At 31.3% G+C, this 13,294-nt stretch overlaps 1 protein-coding gene across 3 annotated transcripts in view; it reads left to right on the forward strand.

Moving 5' to 3' along the window:
- Positions 1-1,575: 1,575 nt before the first annotated feature.
- Positions 1,576-13,294, forward strand: part of LOC126770350 (estradiol 17-beta-dehydrogenase 11-like) — a 36,676-nt gene continuing 24,957 nt past the window's right edge. Inside the window, exons 1-2 of one of the 3 annotated variants that reach the window (XM_050489734.1) lie at positions 1,576-1,725; positions 4,798-4,865. In XM_050489734.1, coding sequence (XP_050345691.1) covers positions 4,804-4,865 — 62 coding nt within the window. In that variant the 5' untranslated portion in view covers positions 1,576-1,725; positions 4,798-4,803. Of the gene's footprint in view, positions 1,726-4,797; positions 4,866-12,591; positions 12,769-13,294 lie in introns of those variants that run through there. The other 2 variants (XM_050489752.1, XM_050489743.1) reach the window with 2 other exon arrangements.

The following is a 13,294-nucleotide window of genomic DNA, read 5'->3' on the forward strand; positions in this document are numbered from 1 at the left end:
TTAAACAAACATTACAATTATACACAAATGTTCATTTAAAACTTATACAGTAGGTAATATTTAAATTGTTGTTTTGTATAAAATTTAAACCAGGTCATTGACTTTTTGATAGAACAATGGATAAAACATGAGGATACTTAACAATGATAGTTGTTAGAATCAGGGCATACACGAGTGTCTAACTTAATATGTACTTACAGCTCTTAATTTTTTTTTAAATAAAAAGTATAAATTGCTCCAGATAAAGCACCGTATAACTGTGATATTTCAAATATTTGTACCAATTAAGAGGACTTGTTGTATACCAAATGTATAGTCGCGACTTGGTTCGAATTTTTTTTATAAAATCGGTAGTTGATCGGGGAAACGGGCCATGGGCCTGGGTGAGTGTTAGTACCAGTCATTGACCATGTATGAAATATAAACCGTTCCTAACCTCACCAATGTGCCACCAACCTTTAGAACTGTGTATGTATTTAGTACCTTTAGTTAGAGTAGATCACTCACCCTTCAAACCGGAACACAACAATTCTAAGTATTTCTGTTTGGTGCTAGACCATCTACAAAGCCCTACCACCAAGTACCAAAGAACTCAAGATCAATCTCGAACAATCAATATGTGAAATTCGCCGTACGTTTTTCAGTATTGATTTGAAAAATGAGGAATGAAACGTATCATTTAAAAGTTAACTGATTTGCCATAGAGTCTTTGGTCTAAACATCTTTACAGGTCACATAATTGTAATTTACAAATATCGTCAAAATTATATCAGTTTTTATTTAAAATGAATGTTTTTTAATTAATTCTGAAATTAAAACCTAGTCAAAGTGCGGTAATATTAAATCGATAAATATAAAAAAGATTTCGCGCATTGCAATGACTTTACACATTTGTATCAATTATTATAGCCAATGATCATTAATTAAGGTATATCAACGAGTGACCTTGACGCAATTATTGTGTTAAATAAAATTTATATTAATTTAAAAAAAACAACAATTTTACAATAAGTTAAAAATTAAATATTTTTTCTTCAAAACAAATGACAAGGTTGGTAAGTATCAGATGGAAAGCAGGAAATTATACCGAAACATAAGTGCACGTAATTGAATTGAATTTCCTTATTTTTATATTTCTGTAACCATGACGTCACACTTATTATCATAATATATGGTATGTACTATGATAAGCGCCAATTTTGTTTTAGACGCTTTTTTTTCTTTAAGCCATCTTTAAGGCATTCTTTTTTACTTTTCTACCGTTTGGGGTTGAGAAGAGATTATAATATTAAGTGCACTAGTGTGAGTGCAAAGGCAGCATAATCTCATTATCTGAGATAAATGAATAGAAATCGTAATAGTCCAATAATTATTTAACCGTGAATAGGACAACAGCAAATAGGATAGGATTTGTACAAAAATTATTTATTTAGTGTTATTATATCTTAATTTATCCTGTAAGACTTTATTTGAATTGAAATAAATGGAAAGTTATTGAATTGTTCAAACTTGGTCTATATGAACAGATTAATATCTCAATGGCAGTGTACTTAACTACGACCTAATTTCCGAACGCATCGCGAATCGCCACTTCGCCTGTTGGCCAGTCATTCGCGGCTTCCGTCGTCAGTTGGACGTGTCGAAAATAGCGCAGATTATATTTACAAGTTCCCGCCATTCTAGCGGTTGACAGTTCAGTGGTAAATTATTTTCAATTACCAAGACGTAAGTTGTCACTGTTTTTTTTTTCTATTTAACCTACGCTCGATCGTTTTGCATATTAATAATAAATGATATTTTAATACATTTGTTAAATACCGCATGATTCCTTATATACATGCATTGATTAACTTATATACATTTTAAAGTAGAAAAAAATATATTTCTCATAACATAAGTAATGATACAAAATAGTTTTTATTGTGACGATTAATTTAAATAAAGTCTGTTGGTATAATATGTATTTTAAATTACTTTTATTTTAATATAAAGAGAACAAAATGGAATTGTTAATATATGTTATTGTATGTAGGTAGTTAAATAACAAATTGTAATTAGTCAATTGTAGTAAGACAAAGACATATTTGATTAATCAAATTTGTTGAAACGATGCTTTACAATTTAATTCAGAAAAAAACCAAAATATTGAAAACGAGGCTGTATAGTATTGTATAACCAAATCTATATTGATTGAACGAATTTTCCGTTTTGCTAATAATAAATTATAAATATTTTTAGTTATTTACTTTAAAAAAAATTGACACCCGAAAAGACGGGCATATTTTGCTTTATAAATTATAAAATAAAATAGTATATATAATAAATAAATAATAATGAAGTTGAAAACATTTCTTATCACAATTTGCGACCATGTCCGTTTTTTGTATGTTTTTATCATCTGAACGATCTCAGTTTTAATTTTTATAAGGGGGCAAAGGAAGTCGAGCAAAAACTCACGATGAGTTCCTTGCTCTTCCCCTAGACTAGACTATTGTCTTAGATACGTTATTAAAAATAAACAGATTAGAAATATCATAGTTATTTGATGTCGACAAAGTTTATACGTTAGATAATACGTAAATTGATAAATTGCAAATAGGTTGTCTAGCTAAGTCACGGGTCAACACTGTTAATTAGTATTAATTTATTTCATTTTTTGAGCAACTTTCCCGATTTATTATTGATGAAAATTGAACATTACTCGAGAGAATTTTACACAAGGAATTATGAAACTATGAATTTGCAAGGTTCAAACAAGAAAAACATTTTTTCATTAATTTAACCCTGTTTTCTTACAACTTTACACAGTACTTGTTGTGGGAAAAAAACGTGATATTTGCTGAGACCATACACCCCATTCTCCCCCACGTGAAATTTTGTGAGTTTCGGCTCGACAACCTCCCGTCCTTAAAGGCCTCGCGTAGTGGACTTCCCCGAACTTAATCAGCTACCCGTCTGCTTTAGAATAATTTTTAGAACGTTTATATTGAAGGACATACATACAAATTCTTGTTTTTAGGCGAGGAACTGAGAAGTAACATAAGTTACATCACAATGATTTAGGAAAACATAGAGGAAAAATATACGAACATTCATTTTTATTTATAAGTACACATAAAGAAAATATGACTTCCTCACCATTCTCAACAATTATCTTGATAGGTACAATTTTATCTCTAAAAAGATCCTTTTGAATCGGAAATTTATTACGAATTCTGCTAACCAAATGTCAACCAATTTGAAATAATATAGACTTCAAATTGTAAGCGATTGTTATATAGAGATATTTTGTAAACATTTAATTGATATTTAAGTCGAACGATCTTCAACTGTCACATTAGATAATATTGCGATTATATTTGGATTCCTTATGGTAAATCACATAACAATACACTATACATTTGTAATAATTAATTAAATTTCTGTTTAACTGACGCCACCGACGTCATAAATATGTTTATCATATTATACATTTGTACATGTATAATATTAATTATTTTGTTAAAAGAACTTTACGAATAAACTTTAGACAAAGAATCTACTCATAGAATATTTATGTGTTAATTAGGAATTTTTTTTTTGTATTTATTCGACCATAACAAATAAATTGTTTGACGCTTATGTTTTTTGTACAATTTTTGTATTAAATTATTAATTTATTATTTAAATAAAATTATTAATTTACCAGACGCAATTAAAATATTATACATTATTTTAAATTGATTTTTTTGGCACTTCATGTTGTAAGTAAAGAATATTTTTGATTTTAAATGTATTTCTTTTATAATCTCTCGTTACTTAATGGACAATTAAATATTTATATAGTATATAATAATAATAGAAATTAATCATGTATATTATTCGTCTCCACGCTATAATAACTATTTTGCATCTATTAACTGGCTTAACGCCAATGATCATATGCCAGTATCTTATGTTCTTTTATATCTTACTTTATATATATATATATATATATATATATATACTCGATAAAAACAAAATAAACATATATTTCATTTAACCATTATAAAGTGCTCTTTTATAATATGAACTTTATCATATCATGACAACTCTTTATATACATATGATGAATCATAGCTTCATATTAAGAAGTCTCCAATGGTTATTTATATTATGTTGGACCAAGCTTCCTAAAATTTATTTAATTAAGTATTCTAAGTTCTAATTCAATCTTTTTCAATTCTTTCGCCGGTTCTTCTCAGGACTGGGTGTTTCTTTTCCGAACCGGTGGTAGTCTGGTCTGACTATAAATAAACAAGTGTAATGCTTCAATGTTGAATAAATCATTTCGATTTTGATTTTTGCTTTTGAATCTATGACAGTTCTTTCATTTAAGTGGCGGTTCTCAAACGATAAAGTTTGAAACTTTGAAGACCACGTGTCTTGTTGATAACTATGTGTTTTAGGTAATGCATGAAACAACGGTATCAAGAAAAACAGACACAATAAAAGTGTAGGAACTAAAACCGATTTATCAAAGTATAATACTAATTGTAATAATAAGGATATCGGAATATATGTACTTTGATAGGTTGGTTTGATTTAAATACCGTTGTTTGAAATATTAAATATTTTCATGAGTTATTAGACATGTATTGTTATTAGTATATTTATTTGCATTGAAAGAGCAAGGTCTTTTGAGTTCTGACGTAAACCTTCAAGCTTGAAATAAGTCTTAAACAATAATTGTATATAACTACTAATTTCATTTACTAAAATTTATTTAAAATTATGTATTACTGTAATCTCCTATTGATTATGAAATACTATTTTCAGATCCAAATGGCTTCGGTGGAAACGCATAAAAATGGCAACGCGCAGAACCTTCTATCAAAGGCGCCATGGTATGTTTTTTGCATTTAATTCAAATAAATAAAATATATATAATTATTTAAAAAGTATGTATATAAAAATAATAATTCACATTTTGATATATTATATAAAATAAAACTAATTAGGCAACACACATTACTCGCGATTAAGATTAAACATAACATATTAAGGAAATAGTTACTAACCAATTTAGATATTATTAAGCATTTATCATACACATACATAAAATATAGTATTAAATTAGCAAAAGAACGAGACACACTATCCTTTTAATCGTGTTTCGTTATTTTACTAATATCTGTCTAGGATTGTTAGGTATTAAGGCCCGATTATATTTTAAAGATCGGACATTTCTTCCTTATAGCTGAACACGATTATTAAAAGACATATTTTTTAAGACTTAACATAACGTTTAGAATACAATTTCGCATTAAGTCGGTCCATAGATAATTATAATGACATTGTTATTGTGCATCGTTCGTTCTACAGTTGATGCACTTTACTGCGTCACATAGACAAAAAGCTTAATAAAAGCCTGACACAGAGGCGTCTTTACCTATGGTGCAGGGTGTGCGGTGCACACGGGCGCAACGGTGTTAGGGGCGCCGGGACTGGCCTCGGCGCTTTCAATAAACCTGCGCCCGTGTTATGACGCCGAGTGTTATAACTCAACCCCACGTAAAAATACATTGTAAAAAAATGACATAACATTTATAAAGACATGTTAACATTTTTACCTATTCCATTTAGACCGCGCGCTTACTAGAGGGCGCTAGGGTAATGATTGCACACGGGCGCTATATGGGCTAGAGACACCTCTGGTCTGACAGAAAAGGCAAATTTATATTTAGCTGGTAATGTTCAGCTTAAACCGGACGCCTGGTAACGCTATATGTGTTCAAATGTCAGTCACTGTGAAATTCTTGCTTATCCTATCGACAACTATAATACGAATTTACAAGTACTTCAAAACGCAATCAAAGACGTTTAATCTTTGGAACGAAATTCCGGTTGGTGTGGTTGGTAGATTTACCTTTCACGCCGAAGGTTGTGCGTTCGATTCTCAACCAGGACAGACATTTGTGTGCATGAATGTTTTTCCTGTGTCTGGGTGTAATTATCTATATAAGTATGTATTTACAAAAGAAAAATAGTATATCTAGTATATCAGTTGTCAGGTTTCCATAGTACAAGCTCTGCTTAGTTTGGGATCAGATGGACGTGTGTGAATAATGTCCCAGTATATGAATATTATATTATACCTAGTTCTCACTACACACTGCCCTTACTAATATTATAAAAGCGGAAGTGAGTTTGTTCTTTTTGTTTACGTTTTCAAGTCTTCACTACTCAACTAATCATCATATTATTATTAGTAATCATCATGAAATTTTGCATACACTTGTCCTTTTCGTACAGAATAATAATATCTAACCCCACTAGTTTGAAAGCTGTAATCCTGGATCTGACTAGTTTTCCTTCTAAAACATATCTAGTGATCACCTTTTGATCTGTTCTGAAACTGCATTATTCAGAACTGCCTCGATGGTATATTTTTTTTTTATAAAATATATAGGCAAAAGGGACATCTGATGATCAGATCAGTGGCGCTGTAAGAAATTTTAAACGTAGCTTACAATACCAATGCTTCAATGTCAATGTCATACTTGTCGTGCGTGTCGTGCGTGAAGTGAGAGGGGATTGTTGTGGATTCCCTTTCTTTTTCTTTTTTCTCTCATTACTAAGTTTCGTTTACGCTACTGTTAGAACCAGGGTCGTATGTTAATATAGTGTACTTTAAAAGGGAGCAATAAGCTGTTTTTGTTTTAGTAATATATTAATGTTTTTTCAAACGACTTCTCTCACAATAACAACGTAATTTTATATTAAGATATAAATTTCGTCAATTAAACGAAATATATAAACTTTTACCAAATTAAAATTGAAGCTCGTATTTTACATACGACCTTTTGTACCTACTTGTATTCTTGCCGATGTTCAACATCATGACATTCCCGTCCAGTTTTATTAAAATATGACAATATTTTAATCTTTTTTCTTTATTTTATTATGTGTCTTAATATTTATTATTTACTTATCGTTACCTCTTTCACTCGAATGTAAAGTAAATTATTTTGTATAACCTTCTTAATTATGCATTCTGCGAGTGTACGTTTCAACGTGCGATGAATTTTGATTAAAAGCAAAACAATACAGCGATAATAAAGATTTTTAATTTAAAAAACGACTCGCTGGTAATTTTTTCAACAAATCGCTATATATAATAAAAAAAGTTCCCCCAACCGCGTATGACTGTCTGTGTGAATGTGATTAACTCAAAAACAATTAAATAGATTTTCATACGGTTTTCACCAATAGATGGCGTAAGGAAAGTTAAAACATACATTACTGAATAAATTCGCTGAAATATGACGATGATTGTCGGAGAAAAACATGCCGACTGGGAGCTTTACTGACGTGTCTTATTCTACCCGTGCGAATCCAGGACGAATTATATAATAATGAGAGAAACGTCAGGAATCTCTTATTCAGAACGCGAGAATTTGATGTTAATTAAATTTTCTTATATTAAGACACAAAAAGTATATACTATTATAATTGTAATACTTGAATAAAAGACAAAAAATTTTATAGCGCGAACACCAATTACGAACACAAAGTAATCATAGCTTCAAACAGTATCTATACCTATTATACTATATATGTATGTAACGTAAATGGCTTATACGGTGCGAGAGCCGCGTTAAAAATTCTGTTTTCTAAACGCTTGGTTACTTGGAGTTCCCACTTCGGGTACTTTCATTTCTAGCCAAAGTCTGCCTATGCTGTAAATTTGAGCGAAATCCGTTATGACTAGTAGGCCGCTTCTTGTTACCTTATTTTTATAAATAAGCATAATTATAAGACTAAACAATATTAAGCATAATTGCTTGTGATCGAAAAAAAAAATATATAACCGATTTTTAAAGATATATCTATAACCTGTTTTTTATGTTGATTCGTTTTTTTTCTTGTTATATAATTATTCAATTTTTTTTATTGATATCAGTCTTTTTCTAGTTTACGTGATTTATTCGTAAGTAGAGAACGATCTTTTGAAATTCAAAATGGTTTATTGTATGAAATTTTTTTGAGTACGTCAGCGGAATCTATTGGGACGTACATTGATAATAACTGATTTTCATCATTATCATCTAGAGCCTTCCTTATCCCTGTTGGGTATAGAGCTCCTTCCGCAACCCATCTGCCTCAGTCCTGCGTGAATCTGGTTCTGATTCGACTCATAACTTTGACAATGTCTTCAGTTTATTATACTTTGCCAAAATAAAAACAGTGAGAGCGCTTTTGTATTTTGTGCCCGCTCTGTAATTTTTAGCGCGCTTATAAAACAAGAAACAGATCTTGTTTTATAATCTGAGCTCTAAGGTTTTTCTTGTATTGAGAAAAAAGTGCGGAGCTCATTTCAATAAGTTGTTTCAATGTTCGCGGACACATACAGGCAGATTTTTATCTGATACATGTTTTCTTGAGATGAACCCAAAATAAGCATATTAGATTTCAGTGATGCTTGCCCAGGTTTAAGCCTGTTATCTCTGGTTAAGATTACATGTTCTAAAAACAGAGTCAACATGACGTCTGGGTAATTAACTTAATAAAGTAAATTTCAAATTTCTATATAAAGGATATCAACTTTTAAATACGAGCATTTATTTAATCCACGTTATAAAACGAATCGTATACAAAGTCGATTTTTACCAACACCAAAAGTGTGTGCCAATTTCATGTTGATTGGTTGTGTGGTACTGGCTTTAAATTTGCTTGGAATATTTAAACCGCACATACTAACTGTGAACTTATAAAACTTTACTTCAAAGTAAAGTGGAACATTTATTTGTTGAACGTTACTCTGATATGTCCTAACCGATTCTACCACGACAGTCAATTTCAAGATAGACTGGTGATCATTTACCATCAGGCTGTACTTTTAGACGGTCTTTTTACTATTTTGATAGTGATAGTAAAATTAATGGTACAAAATCGTATTCGACAGTGCAATTCTATAATAACTTACATAACTTCTCACCCGCGTGCTATTATTTACTTATGGTGATGTCAATTTCGCATATCACTTTCTGACATTTCACGACCGATTTCGAGTTCGGTCTTATTGAAAAGCCCTATGGTTAATATGTACAAACGACAAATGTGCTGGCTTGCCAGCAATTCCTTGAACGGTAGATACCGTTCAAGGAATTGCTGATCAAACTAGATAGTTTACATAAAATTTCAAGGACGGCAACCGTAGCAAGAAAGCTATAAGCTCGATACGGCTATTTACGCGTGGACTCACGCGCAGTTACACAAGCGAGACGCATCGGACTCACGCGCAAGCGATTAACCTTATAAAGTTTTACGTGTCGTGCACCACGTGACATTGACTCCTGGCTTTATTATAACGTTCAAGGTTACGGGGGCCCATAAGATTTTAAATACACTTACAAATAAGCTTTACTTCTATGGCTGCGGGCGCTTTCTACGTAACGATATTATATTATCTGATAAACGAACTGATCACAAACGAACCTATGATTGAAAAAACCGGAATTACAGTACCTTATAATTTCATCTTGGGTGCGGTGGTTAAGGAAAACATAGTGAAACTATATATGTTGGTTGTTATTCTAAATATAGCATGTTTAATAAGCTCTAAACCATCTCCTTAACTGGAGAGGAGGCATTAGTCGAGTAGGACATTTAAAAGCGATAACTGTAATATTAATACGCTAGAATAACAGGCTAGCAAAAGACCGTGAGGAGTGACACAGAGAAAACTAACTAACTAACTAACACCAGCGGTGGACGAAGTAAGACTGGACTAATCATAATAGTTTCGTGTATATTTAGACGGACAGAAATTTCCTTTCATCTTTTTAAAGTAGGCTTACGAAAGAAATTTAATAAGTAAATTATTTTCAAATCGATTTTCAGGTCGTTTTTTATCGTTAAAGTTATGAACTATACTAAAAATTTATAACACTTCCAAACAAAGTTTGTCTATTAAACGAGTTTTTATTTTACAACAAAGACAAAGACTTTCTTGTAAAATTTAGCTTTTGTCACTTCGGCCTGTAAACTATCTCTATTTATAAAACAAACGTGGATACATTGCTTTGTTGCTGCGCGATAGAAGAACACAGCCCAAATACTATTTCGTAATTTATAGTATTAATTTACTAGTAACGATGAAATGAAACAATAGTTATAAAATTCATTACTTACCTCAGTCTTGTATACTTTGACTTTTTAAGAGAGCTAAAAAAGGTTTCAATCGTTTTGAAGCACACCTTAAAATTTGTTTACGCACCGAAAATAATGAGTATTGCGTGTTAACTACATATATAAATGATATAATTTGGTGTGTGATGTATAATAATTACAATCGTTCTTAATAAGGATGGGTTCCTTCTTATTATTGAGATTTTATTTAAAAAATAAATCACATCAAATAATAATAACGTGTTTGTTATAATGTTTTGTATTCACGGTAATAATAATTCACGCACTTGTAATTATTAAAATTGTAATTAGCGTATATCGTCCATATGTTAGATTTAACGCCTGGTTTTGTTTTCGCAAATATATTAATTAATTTGTGGCACTCATTGATCTAGTGCTGACTTATAAGGCCCGAGGATATGGTGTCACTCCTCTGGTCAAGCCAAATACATTTTTTTGAGTAGGCCGGATATCTGCCTGCGCAATGCCTTACCTGGTGGTTGGGCTTTGTGCAGACCCATCTGGGTGGTTACCACCCACTTATCAGATATTCTACCGCTAAGCAGCAATACTTAGTTTTATTGCGTTCTGGTTTGAAAGGTGAGTGAGCCAGTGTAACTACAGGCACAAGGGACATGACATCTCAGTTCGCAAGGTTGGTGGGGCTTTAACACTGCAAGGAACGGTTAATATATCTAACACCGCCAATGTGTATGTGCGACGAGTATAACAGGCGATTTATATATAAAAAATAAGAAAAGCGCTTTAAAGCCTTATTTTCTTTAAAAGAGTGAACAGATAAATCCATAGCACATATTGCGGATGTAACATATGTGCAAGTCTCAATAAAAAATATATATTCTGTAATTAAAATAAAACAACAAGTTTCATGATGTATGACGAGTACCTACGTACTCTTGTAAAATTAAAAACAAATAAACAAGTAATCATTTGATGATATCTAGCCGTTACCTTTCTTAGTGGTATTATTGTTTCCGGTATCTAAGATTACTAGTGGAGCAGGTGTCTGGTACCGTATGTCCTTTTCTGTATCCTTGATAACGTGAATGCAAATTTTCATGATAATTTGTGAGTAGCTCAGACGAGAAAGCGAAACAAACAAACTCACTTTTGCATTTATAATATTAGGAAGGATGATTTCAAAACCTACGTCATTCAAAGTTTACAGCTCAATATTAATCGACAACGTTTTACCGATCAGCATTATAAAAAATGATGACTTCGACACCGTTTAAACGATTGCCGCGAAAGTTGCTACATATATGTATTTTTCGACGGTTTTTACATACAATTAACTTTGTTGCAACTAACCTCTAGATGGTATCAACTTCTCGTATGGAAGTTAATATGCACTATACATTCAAATAATTGCCATGACAATTGTTTTTTGTGCTGTCTTGTAGGCTCCACGGACGTTCAGTGTCATCAATTCAGATTTTGATAGTTTGATGTGCTTGGATAATTTTATTTCCAGACAGCATCACAATAAATTGTAATTTTTCTTTTGTTTTGATTTCATCATGCTTTATGTCAGTTTTGTTACTCGTAAAAAAAAATTTGGAAATTGATCTTATTTTCATTCTGGATGCCAACGCTGGTTTGGATGGCGTTCGGCCATCATGTCCATGATGGGGTCATCTCTATTATGGATTTTAACGCCATTGTAAGGTTATAGTCCAAATCACCTCAGAAGTCGCTTAATTTTAATCCGTATTGTAATCGAAGTTAGTTAAAGTTGATGTGATCGTTCCCATAGGCAGTCTCAGCTTAGCAAAGTAATACTGTATGGTATTAACGAAGTGTATTTAACGTAACACATGTTTTACTCATTCAAGTCTCTAATGATCTGTTACGCTGCGAATTACGTCACCAAGTAAGTACATCGATAAACTTAATATTGCGATTACAGCGATGACGTATTGGGAAATATTATAGATAGTTATTTTTGTATCTCAGATTTACTTGAATAATAGTTAACCTACCAAATTATCTGTATTTTGTGTTTCAATGGCACATTAACATAATATAATAATTTACTAAATTCCTTAATATGCTTTAATGTGCTGTGTTATCTTATACAATTGGGCATTAAACTTATGATACGATTATAATAGTCTAAACTCTTAATGTATCAGGAGTCTGTAACTTTTATATCACTTGGCGGTTCTTCTACCTGCAACTAATATCGGCAATTGTTAAAACTTCTTCTAGGAAATGATTTTTGAATAAAATAAATAATCGTACTATCGACGGACGGACGAACGCATGAATATTGTTACTGTTGTTCATCGTATCGGTGCTAACAAGCGGAATTAGGGAAGGATACACAAGCAGGACGTCTGCGAAGATTTTCGTAACGTTTCCTCCAATTATGCAATTGCACCTGCAACATTCTGCATTAGTGAAAGTCTGGCTCGGCAGCCGCACGCCTCTTTGACTCTACAACGTAATAGTTGTATATTTCAAATAGTGTTCGGTTAATCAGCGGTTAACGTTTGAGTTGGAAACCACCGAAAATTGGTGTATAAGGTTAGTGGCAATGTGGTTCAACGTGTCTATGGTTCAGTCCGGGAAGAAGAAGGTTTTGTGCTTCGAGTGAGTAGATAAATGTTTACAGGCCGATAAAATCTTGGAATTTACAAAAAAAAAAACTTTAAAAACAGTCCGCTTCCTAATTAACCTTCGTTCATTAAAATTTACTGAATAATTAATCGTATTGTATTTTTTTTTATAAGGCAAAAATTAGATAACTTTATTTATTCATATTTTTTGCAAAACAATATTAACGATACGAATTGTGGATATTCGTTAATAATTATTATAATAATTTCGTTTTTATTCGCTTTACAAAATTATGTAATTATATATGTATGCAATATATATATATATATATTGCATACATATATAATTGACTTGAGTATATATATATATATATATATATATATATATATATATATATATATATATATATAGCATTAACAAAATAAAAAATAAATAGTGTTTTAAATGTGTATATATTTATATATATAACTGCAGGTACATAACATTTTGACGGACGGACGGTTAGATGTTCGTTCGTGTTAAGTTGAGAAATTGAAAACCACTATTACATAACTTAAAT

The sequence above is a fragment of the Nymphalis io genome, chromosome 1 (genome assembly GCF_905147045.1).
Source record: "Nymphalis io chromosome 1, ilAglIoxx1.1, whole genome shotgun sequence".
In the NCBI taxonomy this organism is placed as follows: domain Eukaryota; kingdom Metazoa; phylum Arthropoda; class Insecta; order Lepidoptera; family Nymphalidae; genus Nymphalis; species Nymphalis io.